The sequence below is a fragment of the Diaporthe amygdali genome (genome assembly GCF_026229845.1).
Source record: "Diaporthe amygdali strain CAA958 chromosome Unknown NODE_7_length_1459731_cov_64_868725, whole genome shotgun sequence".
Lineage (NCBI taxonomy): Eukaryota > Fungi > Ascomycota > Sordariomycetes > Diaporthales > Diaporthaceae > Diaporthe > Diaporthe amygdali.
Window position 1 is genome coordinate 1 of NW_026517027.1, and position 18266 is coordinate 18266.

At 46.4% G+C, this 18266-nt stretch overlaps 6 protein-coding genes across 6 annotated transcripts; 1 reads left to right on the top strand and 5 right to left on the bottom strand.

The window, feature by feature from the left end:
* Positions 1–3583: 3583 nt before the first annotated feature.
* Positions 3584–5497, top strand: J7T55_013620 (uncharacterized protein; the record flags this gene model as incomplete). Its single annotated transcript, XM_053140510.1, has 1 exon — positions 3584–5497. One exon carries the CDS (start codon positions 3584–3586, stop codon positions 5495–5497), a length of 1914 nt encoding a protein of 637 aa, XP_052995959.1.
* Positions 5498–5876: 379 nt separating this feature from the next.
* On the bottom strand, positions 5877–7241 carry J7T55_013621 (uncharacterized protein; the record flags this gene model as incomplete). The annotated part of the gene is made up of 1 exon (XM_053140511.1): positions 5877–7241. The coding sequence occupies one exon, from the start codon at positions 7239–7241 to the stop codon at positions 5877–5879; it is 1365 nt and encodes a 454-aa protein (XP_052995960.1).
* Positions 7242–7992: 751 nt separating this feature from the next.
* Positions 7993–8324, bottom strand: J7T55_013622 (uncharacterized protein; the record flags this gene model as incomplete). The annotated part of the gene is made up of 2 exons (XM_053140512.1): positions 7993–8150; positions 8219–8324. The coding sequence occupies 2 exons, from the start codon at positions 8322–8324 to the stop codon at positions 7993–7995; spliced, it is 264 nt and encodes an 87-aa protein (XP_052995961.1).
* A 768-nt stretch (positions 8325–9092) lies between these two features.
* On the bottom strand, positions 9093–11573 carry J7T55_013623 (uncharacterized protein; the record flags this gene model as incomplete). The annotated part of the gene is made up of 1 exon (XM_053140514.1): positions 9093–11573. The coding sequence occupies one exon, from the start codon at positions 11571–11573 to the stop codon at positions 9093–9095; it is 2481 nt and encodes an 826-aa protein (XP_052995962.1).
* Positions 11574–12866: 1293 nt separating this feature from the next.
* On the bottom strand, positions 12867–14445 carry J7T55_013624 (uncharacterized protein; the record flags this gene model as incomplete). Its single annotated transcript, XM_053140515.1, has 3 exons — positions 12867–13289; positions 13375–13811; positions 13875–14445. The coding sequence occupies 3 exons, from the start codon at positions 14443–14445 to the stop codon at positions 12867–12869; spliced, it is 1431 nt and encodes a 476-aa protein (XP_052995963.1).
* Positions 14446–14925: 480 nt separating this feature from the next.
* On the bottom strand, positions 14926–16904 carry J7T55_013625 (alcohol dehydrogenase; the record flags this gene model as incomplete). The annotated part of the gene is made up of 2 exons (XM_053140516.1): positions 14926–16436; positions 16502–16904. The coding sequence occupies 2 exons, from the start codon at positions 16902–16904 to the stop codon at positions 14926–14928; spliced, it is 1914 nt and encodes a 637-aa protein (XP_052995964.1).
* Positions 16905–18266: the final 1362 nt, after the last annotated feature.

Here is an 18266-nt window from a genome sequence, read left to right on the forward strand (position 1 = left end):
TATTATAAAGTTTTTTTTAAAAATATAACTATAATTCTTAAAATTTTTAATAAATAATATACTTATTTAAATATTATTTAAATTTTTTATATCTACTATTATACTATTTAAGCTAGCTACTTTATTTTTTTTTTAATTTATAGTAAACTAAAATACTATTATTATTTATTTAATTTATTTAAAAAATTAACTATTCCTATTTTAATAATTAAATCCTTTTTTTATTTTTAAAAAGGTTTACTATATAAATTTATATAAGTACTAGTATTATAGCTATTTTTAAAAATTAAATTTATTCCTTTATCTTTAATTTTCCTATTTATTAGTTAATTTTAATAAATTTAACTAATAATTTAATTAATTTAAAAATTACTCTTTCTAAGCTATAAAATCTCTAATATAATTTTATATTTTACTATATTTATAATATTAAACTAAATAATTTCTTTATAATTATTAAAAATAATTAATAAATAATTAGTTTTTATATTAATAATCCTATTTTTATAAAATACCTTTTATTTATTAATAATATTAAATATATAAAGTTTTATTTTTTATTACTATAATATTTTATATTAATTTACTATTATTAGTAATATAAAGTTTTTTTATACTTTACTATTTAAAAGTATTATAAAGGGTTATTATTTAATTTATAATATAATTTTTATATACTTATATTTTTTAATATTTATTATATAAAAAAACCTTTTTATATTAATTAAGGTTAGTTAAGGCTTATTTAAATTTAGCTTTAATTATTTTTTATTATCTAATTTTTTATTAAAATCTTTTTAATCTATTAAATAGCTTTTTATATAAGCCTTTTTACTACTTTTAATACTTATATTATAATAATAAGGTTTTTTAGCATTATATCTTCTTTATTAAATAATAAAACTATATTAAATTAATAATATTAATATTAGTTTTAAAGTTTTAATTTAAAATATATTTAATAATTAATTTATAAATAATACCTTTATAATTTAAAGTTTTATAAGTAATATAAAAAATAATTTATTTAAAATTTAAAAATTATATATTTTTAGCTTAAAAAGTATTATTAAATACTTTAATATTATAATTCCTTTTATTTATAAAGCCTTACTATTTTTATTATATTTAGCTATTTAAAAAAAAAATCCTTTTTAATTTTACTTATATAATATATCCTATACCTATTAAAAATATATAAAGCTTATAAAATTTCTTTATAATTTAAATACTAATAGTATATTTAAAAGTTATTATTAAAAAAATACACTAATAATAATATAAAAAGTTCTTTATAAACTATTAATATTATTATACTTTTATCCTATTTTAAAATTATAATTTAAATAATATTAATATTAAATACTATAAAAAGTGCTTTATCTACCTGTTTATAAAGGTTTTAGTTTTTTAAATTTAAAAGTACTATTTAATTAATACTAATTATAATTATAAATAACTTTTATTTTATTATTATAAAAGTTTTCTAACTTTTAAACACTTTTAAAAACTATTTTAACGCTTCTTTACTTAAAAAGTATATATTATAATTATTATTATAGCATACTATTTAGCTTATAAACACATAGTTTTCTATAAGTTCTTTAATAGCTAAGTTAGCCTATTATTACTTTAATACTAATTTTTAATTATTCTTTTTTTTACTTTAGCAATTTTATATAAAATATCCTTTTTTATTATAATTATAATATTTAATATCCTTTTTAAATTTTTTTTAAATAATATTAAATTTTATTAAGCTTAAATACTACTTACTAGCTATTATTTATAGCTAATACTATTTTCTAAAGCTTAGCTTATTTTACTAGTAAAAAGGATATATTAAATCCTACTCCTTTTTTTTAAGTTTATACTTATAAATTCAGTTATTAATTTAAATAGCTAATTCTATATATTAAATAAAATTATTTAGTTAATTTAATTTAAATAGTTTATCCTTTACTTTATTTTTTAACCTATTATAAAATATAAAAATTTTTATAATATTAATATAATTAACTTTAATATAAATTTAGTAAAACTTTATAATATAAGTTATAATAGGTTTTTTTTAATATAGTTTTATAAGTTCCCTTTTTATTTACTATTCTTTATTTAAATCCTAAAAAAATAACCTAAAAGTAAGCTTATAGTTTTTAAAATTATTAAAAATATTTTAAGTTTTTTATTTATATTATTTAAACTTATCTTTTTTAAAAAAATTTATAAAATAAAGTTTAAACTATATTAAGGCTTATTTTTTTAAAAAAAAGGCTATATATATAATTTATTTTCTATTAAACTAATTATTAAAGCTATAAAAGCATTAATAAGCCTTAATTTAAATAAAGTAAACTTATAATTATTTTAAAAAACTATTATAAAGGGTTAAATTAATAAGCTTAATAAATTCCTTAAGTTTAATTAAAGTATTAATAATATTAGTAATACTTTAAAATATTTTAATTTTAACTTTAAGTTTTTCTATTTTATTATTTTAGCTAGCTTATTTTTAAATATAAGTATAAAGTTTTTTAATCTCCTTAACTATCTTAAAATATTAAGCTTATAAAAGTTTAAAGTTATTATTATCTAGCTTTTATTAAAGGTTTTTTTAAATATAATTAAAAAATATATTAAAGTAAAAATAGTAACTATATAAATTATTACTTAAAGTTTATATAAAATATTTAAATAAAAGCAATTAAAATATAATAATTATAATTAATTCTTAACTAATAAACCTAGTAAATAAATTTATATTTAAAAAATATTTAAAATAATAATATTTTAAGCAATATATAATAATAGTAAATTAAAAGTTTTATAGCTATTTTAAGTAAATATTTAAATTAATTACTAAAAAGCTATTTTAAATTAATACTATTTATTAATAATAAGTATAATTTATATAGTTTATCTTTTTAGCTAAAGCAATAGAAGTATTACTTTTAATAGCTTACTTGAAGCATTGCTTATTTAAAGTAGTAGAAGTATTAAATTATTTAAATTATTTAAAATAAAATATTACTCTAATTATTTTAATTATCCTTTTACTTTATTATATAACCTGCTTTTATTATATAGCAAATCCTTCCAGGCCTACTCTATTAGCTTATAGGGTTTATTTGCACCTTTAAAGAACTAATAGTGCTCCCCTAGTTTTATTCCTATTACATTTATAACATTATATATATAAATAAATATTAAAAGATTTTATTTATATATATAAATAAAATTATATATATAAATAAGTATTATAATATTATATTTAAAATATTAGTTAAAGAATTTATTTTTAATTATATAAATAGAAATATATTAAATAAATTTATATATATAAATAAGTAAAAATAATTTTAATTATATATTTATAGTATTATATAAATGAAATTATTTCATATGTATTTATATATATAAATATATGTTATATCCTTTTATTTATATAATTGAATTTTAAAACTTAATTTCAAAAGAATAATAATCTTAAAATTAGTCTCAGTCTTGTCCCCAAGAACACAACAACCACCAAGACCAGATTTGACACCAGAGAGGGTACATTTAAATCTTGCGAAACAACATTATGGCATCTAAGATCATGGACTCCCTCGAGGTTGCCCCGATCTCCAACTGGGACACTCAAGATGAAGACCAATGGGCCAAGGTTGTCCACACCCTTCGTGTGTCTGCACCGAGCTCCTATTCTGAGGAGCGTGGCACTGTGTCAGGAGTTGATTGCATGGTTCGCGTCATGCAGCAGATCCTCGCCACCCTGCATCGCAAGGACGCCCAGTGTTTGGTCCACAGACACCGCCAGCGCAACCTGCTGCTCAATCTTGCCCAGCGCGATCTCACGGCAACGACACCCGCGCAGAGGAAGAATGTCCAGACGTCGAGACGCTTCGTTTGGCAGGCATTATGCAAGGCCATCGTCGGCGCTCAGGGGACCCTGAGCTTCGAAAAGATCGACCAGCACCCGTATATGCAAGAGAACATCTGGCAGGACATCGAATTGCAGGCATTTTACCCATCGCTGATCAAGCCGCGTGGGCAGGACCGCTTCTACGACCCGTCCCAGCTGGAGACATCCCCTAGCGATCTGGACAAGGTCCGCACATCACAGAGTCTCTTCACGTGGGACACTAGTGTCCACAGAGACCTCACGGATGTGTTTGAAGACTATTTTCGCCAGACCGTCCACGAGGGGGAGCACGGCACTTACACGATGATGTTCAAGTTCCCGCAGATTGCTCGGGTCTGCTTTGACCCCACGAAAAAGAAGCTTGAGTCCTTTTGCATCCGAAACATTTACCGAGTGTCCATGAAGACAAGGGCTCAGAAGTGGGAGCCCGAGTCTGGCGGCGGCGGCAGAATGACAGCCGTGTACTCAAAAACGGGAACCGTCAGGGTCTACTCGTTGATCGCTGTCGTCCGCCTGCGGAATGACGCCGATGGGCATGACTACGTCCGTCTCTACGACCCGCAAGGCCGGCCAGTCGTCCCCCAGGGCTCGGAGCCACAGTTTGCGTCATTTTACAACGACAAGTGGTCTATAAGTGAACAGGATCACAAGTATATGTTGTACTTTGCGCCGATTCTGGGCCCGCAGAATAAAGTGCTGTCCGTCAGCAAGACCGCCAGCGAGGTGCCTCGGCCAAGAGACCCCCTCCCAGCAGGGCAGGTGCCGCCGGCGCAGCTCTTCGAGGAGTGGGCCATCCACAAGGCGGCTGAGGTTGAGCAGGAGGCCAGGGCTGGACATAGCACAGGCCAACCTCATCAGCAGACCTCACGAGGAGACGAGCATCAGCCAGAGCCAGGGACACGAGTGGTCCGGCCAAACGAACATGACGAGCCCCCGAAAGCGCCCTCGCCGAAGCAGCGGGAGAAGATGCCCAAGACGAGCGCTCAGAACCCTCTCCCAACGGGCAGCTCACATTCCAAGCCGCCCATGACAGCGGAGGAGCAGCTGCCCTTGAACCGAGAGAGCTCGAGCACGCGGCCGGGTGCGTCGCAGTCATTCAGCTCGCTCCCACAGCCAAGCTCTGCCGCGGTCACCGGCAGGACCACGGGCCCCAGCTCGGTTGCGCCGTCCAGACGAGGCGACGTAGGCACGGATGAGCAACCATTGGTATCAGACAGCGCCTCGTCGTCCCCAACAAAGCTGCCACAAGTGTCTGGTTCAACCAAGATGGCGCGGACCACACCAGGCAGAAGGGCTGAAGGCAGCGAGGCAGGCCCACCCAAGGCGCCACAGGCGTCGGAGAAGGCCAAATCTACAGACAAGGCTACCTCCAAGGCTACCGCCAAGGCTACCTCCGTAGGCAAAAAGTCCACGGGCCGTAAGTCCAACCGCTCTTCCCCTGAACCTGGGCTGAAGAAGCGGAAGAAGCAGGACTTGCCCAGCTATAGCTCCAGCTTTGAGGAACAGGAGCGAGCCAAGGCAAGGGATGCGAAGAAGCCGAGGGAGTCGGAGGATAGGGGCAAGGGCAAGACGTGACGGGGTCAGTCTCCGTCCGCCGCACTCGGGCATAATTAAATTAGGGCACCAATGATTGATTGGCCTGATAATGTTTTGACACGTGCACTAAGTGAAGTGACATGTCCATGTGTCCACGTTCAGTAATTGGAGTGATATGTCCTTGTAACGACCGAGTAAGATTGTCTACACAGCTGCCACGAGGTTCTACGGATTCACTAGTCACAAAGTCTACTATCAGGTGATGGAAAGTTCAGTACATCGCGGTCATGCGTCACGTAAAGGTCAATTCGTTGAAGAATACTTGAAACGAAACGTCAATTCTTTGTCTAATTACGCTGCGAGGTGAGGTCACGGCAGAAATCTTGCGACCATGACACGCCTGGCGCAGAGAGGAGCATCAGGAGGGTGATTCTGATGCCGAGCTGTCGGGAAGCTCGCCATCGGTGAGCGACAGCAGCCGGAACCTGTCGAGCATGTCACCCCCCGTCACGCCGGTTAACAGGCTGTGCACGCCGCGTGGGAAGTCCTCCGTCCAGCGCAGAAAGTCCACAGGGCCAGTGTCTGGGTCATGGAACTGGTCTTCTGTGCTCACGTTGCTTCTTCGGTAGAGAGATTCTGTTTCGCCCCACCCACCTTCGATGGAGCGGACGAGCCCGTGAATTTCATGGGCCCCCTCGACGTTATCTGCAGCATTGTCCATCGAGAACATCGCACGGAGGTCTACTGGGACTAACCTGCCCGGCTCTGTTTCGGAAGGGAGGACAAGTCTTCTTTCGAGGTCCAAGATGTCAAGGACCTCCTCGTCCGGGGCACGGTCACGAACAGAGGCGTTCATCAGCCTGTGAAAGTCCTCCAAGCTCAGCGTGAGCCTCATAAGCAGGGACGCGGGACAGTACTCTTGGACGGGGTCTTCGCAGCACCGCCTGTTGCGGAAACCAGGGACATGATTCATAAAGACAAAGAACACTCGTTCTCGTATCCATTCTGTGATGGTGTCCACTCGAACCAGCTCGATGCTCGAGAACGACTCGAGGTGGCGGGAGAAACAGCTCTCGAACACGTCGACACCACAAAAGGACCTGAAATGCTCGTGGACACAAAGAGCACGCTGGATGCGCTCGCCCTCGAGCTCCCGCAGAGGGGCCATTGGGCCCTGCTGCCGGCTGTCGCTCACACGAGGCATGAAGTGGTTGTGTCCCACGAGGTCATGAAAATAGAAAGCAACGAGCCCCTGTGATGCCTCATTGACCAAGAAGGCCTGGAAGGCATCCTCCAGGCTAAAGTTGTCAGTGACGCCGTGCAGCTGCCGGTCGCGGACCGCCGAGTAGTGTCGCGACAAGATCGAGACCCTGTCGGCGAGAGAAGCCGCCTGTAGAGCCTGCTTTCGGACCCTGCGCGTGGAAGCGACCAGGATAAGTGTTGGCAGCACCCGCGGGTTGGCAAAGGTCAGCAACAGCTTGTTGAGCATCGACCTGTCCGCCTGCCAGGCGAAACCGCCAACTAGAGCGCCTGCATGTGAGGTCCCAGCTGTGCCACCATTTGTGGACAGCGGGAGACCGGCACCAGCATGATGAAGCTCCTCTGCGCTTCGGCTGTACCACAGGCCGTGGAGTTGGCGGCAGGTCATCGTGAGCCTGGCGAGGCTGGGAATGTCGCCAGAGCCCAACTCGAGCGAGATCTGATCGAGGAGCTCCCGAGGCAGGCCTGGGAGCGTCGCCCTGTCGTAAATATCTGTAGAATTCATAATTTTATCGTTGATCATCTTTGCACGTGAGTGTTGTAACAAGAGGATGGTTTGGCAGAGGTTGGTGTAAAGCGTCACGAAAGTTCGCGATGAAAGCGGAGCTACATTTTTGACTATCAAGGCTTCACAGATGGTGGGGATTGGGGCACGCAGCTGGCTGCAGGCTGGCTCTGGCCGGTGGCAGCCTGAGCAGCTCTCAATATCTAATGGCCTTTTATCGATTACCCTCGTCGTCTGCCTCACCAAAGGTTAACAATTATGACCGAGTCTTGCTTGAGGCCATGCTCCTTTTCAAGGTTACTTATGGGATAACCTACATCAGAGGCTGACAAGCCCAGAAGCGATCGAGACCATAAGACTCGAGGATCTGACCAATAAAGGCTGGCTATCTCTGTGCAAGAGACGCTCTGAAGCTCAAGCGTCATGCAGGACTAAACGTATCTGACATGTGCCTTCAGCCGAGCGGAGTAGTATTTCTTCCTATACTTGGACCGGGATATGCTGCAATTCCAGGTCATCTGAAACTTGTCGACATCTTTATTAGAGAGGTTGACCAACTCATGTTACACAGAGAAGTTATGGTCTGTAGGAGTTTATATTTATGTCACATGCATGTGGTGCGTTGCCAAGCTCATGAACAAGCATCAATTTGATTCCTATAGCTATTGAAAAAGACTGGACAACTCAAGTCCAGTGGTAGTAAACTGGTACTATCCCATCATGATATCATTAAAAAAAAGACAATCCCAAGAGACAAATCCAAATTCATTTATTTCTTCCAGTTCCCCGCATCCCGCGATCCCTTGGCCACATCAGACAAGCCATTCTGAACGCCTGTGCCCACATTTGCAAGGCCGTCACCAACGGGCCTGCCAACACCTCCGGTCACACCGTTCACAGTCTCTCCAAGGCCGCGAGTTGCTCCACCTTAAAATTCAAAATTCAGCCGACGTGCACTTAGTGACGCCCACACGGGGATGGTGCTTTCAGCTTACCAACTACACCGCCGACGGTGTTGGACAGGCCAGAGACTGTGTTCCCGAGAATTCCAGTGACGGTCTTGGCCGCGCCAGTGACCCCGTTGTCTGAGTTGTTGTTCATGATGGTGTTTGGTGGTGATGAGGCGTAGATTGAAATTGTCTATAAGTTGCAAGGTGATTTGTACAACAGAAATAAAGCAAATATGAAAAAAGGCCGTTTTCGACAGAACATGGTCGCTGATATATACCCGTGGCACAGCAGCCTGGATTGTAGAGTCGTCGTCAGGGTCGATGCGAGGTGATGTCACCCGTGCCACACCCCAGCTGTGCCACATTCCTCGGTGCGGGACAGGGGTGACAGGCGGGAGCTTATCGTTGGTGGAGGCTACCGAGGCCACGGCGTGGGTTGTATCAGAGATGGGTCATCCCTCAGGTCGACAAGGATGCTCCCAGGCACTTGGCGTTGCTCTCGATTCCAGCCACCTGTGGCGCGCCCGATTTCCAACGTCATCTCGTCAATCGATCGTGATGCCAACAAGCTCAGACAACAAACAGTCAACCTGAGGTTGTGGGCTTGCGGCAAAGTGCGGCCGGCTCCCAGGGCTGAAGAAGGTTTGCCAATTATGCGATGATTTGTGCAGAAAATCAATAAATCGCCGAGGTTGTTCGCAGGGAGTAAACAATTTTTTTTGTCGTTTTCTTTTCTGGTTTCGCATCTTCTCTTACAGTGTCCTTCGATGCCGTGTGTATATCTTCTTATTTGGGCCTGTCCACACTCCCACTTTGACCGAGGAGCGCAACAGTCCCTCCAATGGAGGCCGATCTCCAAACCGCTCACAGGGCCGAGAGATTGGTTGGCCCCAGAATAACAGGCATGGTGAGGCTGGGATTACTCAGATGCAGTTGACCTGGGATCCTCAACCTTATCATCCGAGCCAGCTTCTGGCTCTGAACTCTGAAGCAGGTCAGGACTTTGTTCATCATCGGCCGCTTCCTTGGAATCAGTTTCGGACACAGCCTGAGGCTCAGAATCGGCATCACTTCTGGTTTCGGGAGATGTCTTGCTGGCAGTGTATTGTCCATCCTGAGACGACGGAGGCGTGTGTGTGTGGCTGGTTTCGGGGGATGTCTTGCTGGTAGTGTGTTGTCCATCCTGAGACGATGGAGGGGTGTGTGTGTGGCCGCTTTCGGGTGACGGGGTGCTCCTCTTCTGATCCAGATCCTTTCTCTCCTCTGAAACGATGTGCTGAGGGGCGGGTTCTTGGGCGACGACGCCAGATGGGGATCCAGCGGGCGCTGCTGGAACCTGAGATTGAGCGCCGGTAGTGCTGGCGACCTCAGCCACTGGCGCCCTTGGTGGGGCTTGGTCTTGAGGCGCTTGTTGGCCAGGATTGGGGATCATGGCAGTAGAGTTCTTGGCTGGGCTGTTCACTGCCGAACTACTCGTCCAGGAGGCAGCAGAAGGATTCAATCTGGATGAGTGGCCACTACGGGTGCTATGTGGCGAACATGTTGGGGGTTGTGGTGCCATGGATGGATGGCATAGTGGTGGCTGCGGCCCTGCGAATGGACGGGGTGTTGGTCGAGCCATGAAAAAATTCCACCTCTGTTGCTGGTTGGAGTAGTGAGGATTTTGTCTCCCGAAAGCCCCGCCGGGCGTTTGAGCCATCGCGTACTGTCTCTGCTGGGGAGGCAGTGGTTGTTGCATATTGTTATTGTGATTGGGGTAGTGAGGACCCTCTCGAGAAGGCCCTCCTAGGCCTTCTCCTATTCTCCCGAAAGCCCCGCCGGGAATTCGAGGCATCGCGTGCTGTCTCTGGTGGTGTTGCGGTGATTGTTGCATATTGTTATTGTGGTTGGGGTAGTGAGGACCTTGTCTCTCGAAAGCCCCACCGGGCCTGTGAGGCATCGCGTACTGTCCCTGCTGGCGGTACTGTCCCTGCTGAGTGGACTGTCCCTGCTGGTGGTACGGTGGCTGTTGCATATTGTTGTTGTGATTGGGGTAGTGAGGACCCTCTCGAGAAGGCCCTCCGATTGCCCGGAAAGCCCCACCGGCCCTGTGAGGCATCTCGTGCCGTCCCTGTTGGTGGTACGATGGATTTGGCATGTTGTTGTAGAACTGTTCTGGGCTGTACTGCCAGCTCAATCTGTCCTGAGAGCCGTGTTGCGGTAGTTCATCATTCTTGTATCCCTTGTAGGGGAGCCTCTCGCCCGCTTTCTTGAGACGAACCTGGTGCTGAAACATGATTGTAGGGTCGCCCCAGGAGATGCGGAGCCGGCATTTGAGCACCGGGACGCCCTGCATCTGACGCATAGCCATCTGTGCATCGCGTCGCTGCACGAACTGCACGAATCCGTTAGTTTGATAGGGAGCATAGATATAATTGATCTCGCCGAACGGCTCAAACAGGGACCGGAGTCTCTTTTCGTCGAATTCGTCGTTGATGCCGCCAATGAACAGGGTCGTGTTGTGCGACGCGGCAGAATTTGCGCGAGACTTGTTGGGTGGCGGGTACGGCCTCCAGCCTTGTGGGTTGACCTCCTCAGGCCTCAAGGGAAATTGACGGGGATAGTATTGTCCTTCGTGATTAGTTAAATATGGGCTGACAGCTCGGTGATAGCCATAGTCGGTGTAGAGGATGTTCCTCAAGTGATGCGCCTCGAATTCAATATCGATGCGCTCGCCTTGCTCGCCGATCCCAACCCAATTTCCCTGACTGTCGAGGGTGACTCTCCATACGTCCTCGTATTGCTGGTACTTGTCCGGCAGGAACGGCAGCATGCCATGTTGCACGGGCGTCATGACCCATGCCCAGCGCCGGGGCTGGCACCTGTCGTCGAGGAGGATTGGATGCATCAGCTCCAATTGGGTCATGGTCTTGGGGACGACCTTCTTCAGCTTGTCGAATGGGCCCTTACTGAACGTGGGGTTGTCGATGATCCTGCCCTCTTGTCCAGGCTTCCGGCTGCGAATCTTGGGGTCCTTCGTCTCCCTGGCCCACTCACAGGAGTAGCAGACACAGTAAGGGTCATAGTGCGAGAGAAGGATCGAAGGCGCTTGACACGGACCACTGGGCCAGCTACATCGGCAGTCACGGATATCTGCCTTACCACAGCACCGCATCACTGGCCCGGATGTGGTCTGGCTGGGTGCAGGTGGCGCAGGCATCTGAGACTGAGTGGCCTGGATCTCCTGTCCCTGAGGCTGCGGGTCCTGAGGCTCCTGATTCTGGGCCTCCTGGCTCTGGGTTGCTGGGTCCTCAGGTGCTTGGTTCTGAGGTCCTTGGTTCTGGGGTTCTGGGCTCTGTGGCTCTGGGCCTTGAGGGTCCTGGGCCGGGGCCTTGGAACTCTGAGAAGCTGTGTGGTCCATGGTGTATTCTTTGAATAGATCTAGTAGGGTGGAGGAGGTTCTCGGTTGTTGTGGGGGTCAGGCCCGTGGGTGTAGATCAGAGAGGTAGGTTTGAGTGAAGATTGACCTTAGGTCAGAGATGTGGGCTTGAACAAAGGTTGAGTATAGATCAAGATTGTAGACTTGAGATAAGGTTGAGTGTAGTTGCACGGTAGTATCCGAAGAGGTCTTCAGTATGTCATAGGTGAATTAATAGAAATTCTGGTGATCATGTGGGTTTACAAGAAGATCGAAGGAGGTTGGGGATTGGGAGTCTTCCTAGATTTATATAGTACGCAGGATCTTACCTCCTTGAACTTCATTTCGAGCATTTTGTTTCTGAATAAACTAAATTAGTAGAAGTGACTGACTCTATAACAAATTAGTGTGTAGGGATATTTCTTAGGCTCTATGTTTTGGTTGATACTCCTGAGACTATGAGACGGTGCGAAAGTAAACAAACCCCTTAGCCTGAGACTTCAAGGAGGAAATGGGCTGAATTCAATATTAGACAATTGTTACGATCACGCCACACACGTGATGAGTAAGTTACAGTGCAAAATGCCCATACAGGTGCCGGAGAATTTTCAATTCTTTCCTGTTCTTCATCTCACGTGCAAGTACTAGGCTTTGCCAGTATTGCCAGTATTACCAATATGTGCCTAGTTTGTTGGAATGCCCGATGAAAACAGACCAGTAACCTTTACACCATTTTTCTTGGACTCAGAAAATCCACTAACAGCCTCAGTGGTCAGAGAAACCTACCATCTAACATGTAGATCTCGTGTCGGCCCTCAAAATTGGTGGTCAAAAGGCTGTGACACCTGGATGACCCAGGAGTTGTGCACTAGGCACACGCTCACCAAGCATCTATGACTATCGTAGGTAGCCCCATCCAGTGTTTATCAAGGTAGGCCCCATCGGCATTGACTAACCAGGGCAAATGCCATAGCCTGTTTGTCGTGCAAAGCTTTCAGACGGGAAGTGTAAGATACGGTGGCAAATACTGCAAGAGATGTGTGGAATGAGGTTCATTCATGTTTAGTGATGCACGTGTAGCGATGATAGCAAATCATCTCATCTGGCGCTACCGCCCATATGCCATCAATCTCCCCAAGAGTGAATCTTCATCCCAGATCCCATCATGAAGTAGCAAAATTGTACCGATGGAATAACCACCCATAACCCATAAACCTGTAAACATACATCGCACCCAGTTCCATCCCCAATCTAAAGCTTGACACCCCCAAATGCTCCGCAACGGAAAACAAGGCACTAGAGGGTGGTGGCTGTGCCATTTGCCATTGCGTTGGTCGTAGCAAAGTAAGACCATGGCATAAAGATGCGGTCGGCATGACAAACCAAGAAGCCGACGAGTTCGCCCAGGACGACCAAACCCAAGTTGCGCATGGCTGAGGGCTCAAGACCGTATGAGCCAAGCATCAATGTCACAACTGGACTGACGATGTAGGAAACCCACTTGAAGAGGCCAAACCCTCCAAAAAGGGATAGTGTGGCTTCTTCTAGGATCATGGCCGAGGCGGCTACCTCATCGAGGGTACCGAGAATGTCGTTCGTAATATTTTGGGCTTCTCCAAGAGCGCGGGCGTGGTCGTCGTGCTTTTGAGATAGGTCTTCCGCAGTAGTTGTGAGACGATCCAAGCCTCCAGCCAGTGCTTGTTGACGTGCAGATAACTCCTGTAGGCCAAGGCGTGATAGCTCCTGGGGTAGATAATATCCATCAGCTAGGTGGTAAACAACGTTTGGAGCCAAAGTCACCTACAATTTGGCTGTTCAATGACAGAGCGGATTCGGTAGCTGTGGCCACTGCATCGGCCCACTTGTCGAGCCCATCACTTCCCTTGCCGAAAACCTCCATGCTCTTCTCCTGTGCAGCAGCAACTTGTGATGTACTGTCAAGCACAGTCTGCATCATCACCGCAATTATTTGTTGTAGATTCGTGGCGTCGTTGAACCCGGTACTGATTGATTCGCTGGACTTCTTCAACGTGTTTTCCAAGTCGTGAGAAATGTAGTCATCTACTTTGGCCAGCTTTTCCCTCAAACGGTCGAGTTCTGGCTCGAGGTTCTCTAATATGGCGCCCGTCCTCTGCACCCGGAGCTCGATGTTTTCCATGTGCTTTTGGATCTCGATCTCAACGCCGTGTGTCAATTTCGCCATGACCTGAATAAGACGTTGGTAGAGGAGGATGTTTTGAGCTGCAAATGGAGCGGACCAGTTAGTTAGGGTATTTTCGTAGGAAAATCAATCCATGGACTCACCCTTCTCTTGATCTGCTCTTGCAGCTTCGCAGAAACGCAAGGCCTTGTGGCGATAGCTGACCCAGGTCGACCATGCTGAGTTTTCTGCAGCCAGACCGGAAAGGCAGTGGTCGATCTCGCGAGAGGTAACGTGTAGTTGTGCGTGGCCACCGAGCGACAACTGGCCGAGACTGGGCTCGCGAAACTTTTCGCAAACAGAGGGGATGGTGAACCTGCCGCGCTCGAGGTCGCAGATGGCCATGCTCGCCGCGTAAGAATCGACAAAGTCTCGAATCTGTCGACCGCTGTCTGTCAGTACGGTTGCCTCATTCTTGCCGTCAAGTAGCTGGCAGTTGCCAACCAGCAGTCTCGCGGCGATTCGGTGGCAGAGTGGTTCGGACTCGAGATCCTGTAGCTCGCTCAAGGCGACGGTGTAGACCTCAGAGGGCTGCGAGCCCGACTGTAGGATCTCGAAGGGGCTGAGGTTGAGGTCGTGGCGGGGGCTCGTCACCACCTGCTTCTTTCCTCCCCAAAAGGCGGCAGCAACGTTGGCCAAGAGGAAACCACACCACAGGAACCTATTTTGAGCCATGGTCGCGATGCGTCTCGAAGAGAAGAAGGGCAGGTGGGAACGGTAGGGTTGAAGAACCTTTGTCAATACGAAGTTGGAATGTGGTCAGAGAATATGGAAAGGAAGGGGGGAAAGAGCAGGAAGGTATGGCCACCGTCTAGAAAACGGAAACTTGCAAAAGATCTGAAGTACCTCCTTCCCAGCCTATTCAAACCCAACTCGACGACACTCGAAGAGCAGAATATTGGACGACTGGCAGATGAAAAGGTCAAAATCCATTGTATCAAGCAAATGGAAAAAGCTTGAGCGCTTGCAGTCAAACAGCAAAAGATTGCATTGTCATAAAAATGTCTAGGTATTCATCAAACGTTTCCACATGGGAAAGGAGGCGCGCTAGCTATCAAGAGTGAGTGTCGACTCTCCTCTCCCTGGATTAATCTATTAATCTAAAAATTGCACTCTTCAATGCCCGGGTATTTGTCTCATAACATGAAGCCCATATCAACCGTTGAGAATGGCATCTGCTGCCTTCTCACTGATCATAAAGATGGGAGCCTGGATGAAGATCCCTGGGATCCGGGGGAACACGCTCGCATCGACGACCCTCAACCCCTGGACACCCCTAACGCGGAACTTGCTGTCCAGGACTGCCATTGGGTCGCTGTCAGCACCGATCGGGCACGTACAAGAGGCGTGGTGTCCCCAGGCGTTGTCTTTGATGTACTGTCCCAGGTCGGCGTCCGAGACGACGTTGGGTCCGGGCCTCTCCTCCACGAAGCCGTCGCCCCCAAGGATCGCATACGAGTTGTACCGTCTCAGCGCCTCCCTCGACATGTTGAGCGCTTGCACCATGGCAGCCAGGTCGAGGTTGTCCGCGCCGCCCTCTGTCGTGCCCGTGTCGAAGTAGTTGAAGTTGATGATGGGCGTGTCGAGCGGGTCTTTTGACCGAAGCTGGACGGTTCCGGCGCGGTTTCGCGTGTGGGCCTTGAGGGTGTACCACGAAAAGTAACTGTGGTCCTTCACCGCGAAGTCTCCCCATCGAGGGAAGTACCCGGTGAAGTCGACAGGTCCTCCGAAGATGTAGAGGTCGATGTCTGAGTTGGCCGCTGCCTTGGAATTTACCGACATAGTGGCAGCCAGTCCATTGGTGGCATACGCCCCGCGAGCCCCGAGAATGTAGGGGCTGTTTTTCCAGCGCGTCAGACATTGGTCTTGGGCCTTGCCGTCGAAGGTGCAGCCGTCCAAGAGCTTAAAGTTAGATGGGTGCTTCACGTTGAGGTTAATCTCGTAGCGATCCTGCATGTTCGTTCCGACTCCAGGCAGGTCTTTGACCACTGGGATGCCGAATTTCTCCAGCTCAGCCCTGGGACCGACTCCGCTGAGCTTGAGGATCTGAGGGGTGTTGAATGCGCCGCCCGAGAGGATCACCTCTTTTGTCGCTGTGGCAGACCCGGGAGTCCCGGACGCACCGCTCAGTGGGCTGGCTCGGTAGAGGTGTTGGCCGTCCAAGAATTCAACGCCAGTTGCTCGAGGCGTTGTGCCGGTCTGGTTAAAGACGACCTTGGTCACATGAGTGTTTTGGCGCACAGTGAGCGGGTAGCCCTTAGAGACCGTATCTGCAATGTAGTCACGGATGGAAATGCGGGTGCCATCCTTCATGATGAGAGGGATTTGAAAGAGTCCTTGAGCGCTGTCTCGTTTCGGGTTCGAACGGCTGTTGGGGTCGACCAAGAGAGTATTCGTGAGCCCAGTGACAGCAGCCAACGGGTCCGGCCCCAATCCCATGACAGCAGCACCGCTGGCTAGATGTCGGGCAAGCTTTAGGTCTTGCAGCAGGATGGTCGGGTCTGTCGGCTGCACATTCTGCCAGGAATAAATACGATCGAGGTACTGGTTCATATTTGCTGCGGACCAGGAGGCATCTCCCGTGAGCGCCGCGACTCCATTCCAGTCGCTCGCGTGCGGCGTTATCCAAATCAAGGCATTGTGTGTTACGCAGCCTCCAAGAGTTGCTGTTCACAAGCGTCAGCGTCTATATTCCGCACCAAAATTGTTCGAGATACCGGGACGGACTCACCAGCTCGGGGATACAGTATGCCAAGAGGAGACGCTCCTGACGGTGGATTAGGCCCGACATGGTATTGGTATGGGCCAGTCGAATATGTGTACTTGGGGTCCCGTTTGGCCCGTTCTTGGTCCTGATAATGGTTGACAAAAATATCCCAGCTCAACTTCGGGTCCTGCGTCACCGCGGCCTGGTAGGCTGGCACGGAGATGTTGATATTTCCGCCCTGGTCGTTTCCTGCCTCGATCAAGAGAGTCTTGTGCCCAGCTATGGCCAGTCTGCAGGCAAGAGGACCACCACCGGCGCCGCTGCCGACGACAATATACTCATAGTCCTGAGTTTGGCGGTCCTGCAGGGGAGTGGCCGCAGCCAGCACCGGAAGGAGGAGCGAAGACACGAAATTCGAGAACCTCATGGCTGCACGGACTGAATCAAGCGAGGGACAACACAGACCGTGTGTCCTCCGGCCGCCTCGCGGGCGGTGGAGGGCACCTGTATATATGCCCGCGGTTTGTCATAGTGCCAGATGGTGGACGCACAAGGCCCAGTCACCCCCTCGCTCAGGTGTTCAATTAACTCATGCAATGTTAGCGCCGTAGCGCCGTGGTTGAGGCGTTGTCACTGCGTCCGGGACGGAGCTGAGACAGGATTTCATTTCGGGTTACATCGCCCGCGCCGGACGAACCAGATTTACCTACAGAGCTGGACATGACCGTATCCGGTCGCCTGGTCGCCTGCCTGAGTGACCTCCCTAAAAGAGGCCTCTTTTCCGCCTGCCAAGCCGCGCCGCCCTCCAATGGGCACTACCATGCCGCTCCCGAGTCAAGGCGTACCTGTCTGTGGTATGTGTTGTGCGGCCAAAAGCCGTACGCCGCGGGGGTTGCCGTTGAGAGCACAGAATTCGAATGCGTTGCTCAGATCTCGAGAGGGCAACACAAGATCGATCTGCAGTAGATCTCTGGGGGGGACACGGGCGATACACAAGCCGAAAGCCTAGACGCCTCAATCCGGCCGCCAAGAAGCGCGCCGATGCGTTTAGCTGCGGACTACTGGAACTTTGTTTACGATGTGACGTTGAGGATGGGAATAGAGGGCGGGACAACACTTCGGCGTGATCCAGTCACGCTGACCAGGTGCCTACCCGACAGATCTACTGTATAGACCAGGAAAACAAAAGGGTGTGGAGTTATGGGTAACACAAACAGGCCTCGCCTGAGTTGAGTCTGAGTGAATACGGAAGCTGAGCCGGCGTATGCAGGGGTAACGCAGCGGCATAGCACCCAAAAACATACGGGTCTTGCAATACCAAGTCGGTCGGCTATTAAGCACACTGGAAAAGCAGTCTGCAAGACCCAGCCATATATCTCGCCAATTCTCGTGTTTTATGCGCTTCGGCCACTTGGACAACATTCTCGGAATTGCACAGGCAACGAAGAACGCCGTAGAACGCCATGCCCCTGGGTAACCTGTCATGCGGACCTGGCTAACAACCTCGTGTCTGTAAGACTGAGGTTCTGTGCGTTAGGTGACTAGATTGGATTGAGCCAGACTGAGCACTGGGGATATTTGAAATCCTTTGCGTAGTCGCCCTGGGTGGCTGGGCCCTCCATGTCTTGTCCATGCAGACTTTAGCCTTCCCTGGCCAAAGGCTCAGCTTCGTGGGGATGGCTTGATGATCAATAAGAGCACGGTTGGCCTTGTGAGCTGATCCACTGCATCATGAATTCGCACGTCCAGGATGCATGCTCCATGACCATTGGAGGCTGCCGTTGGTCCG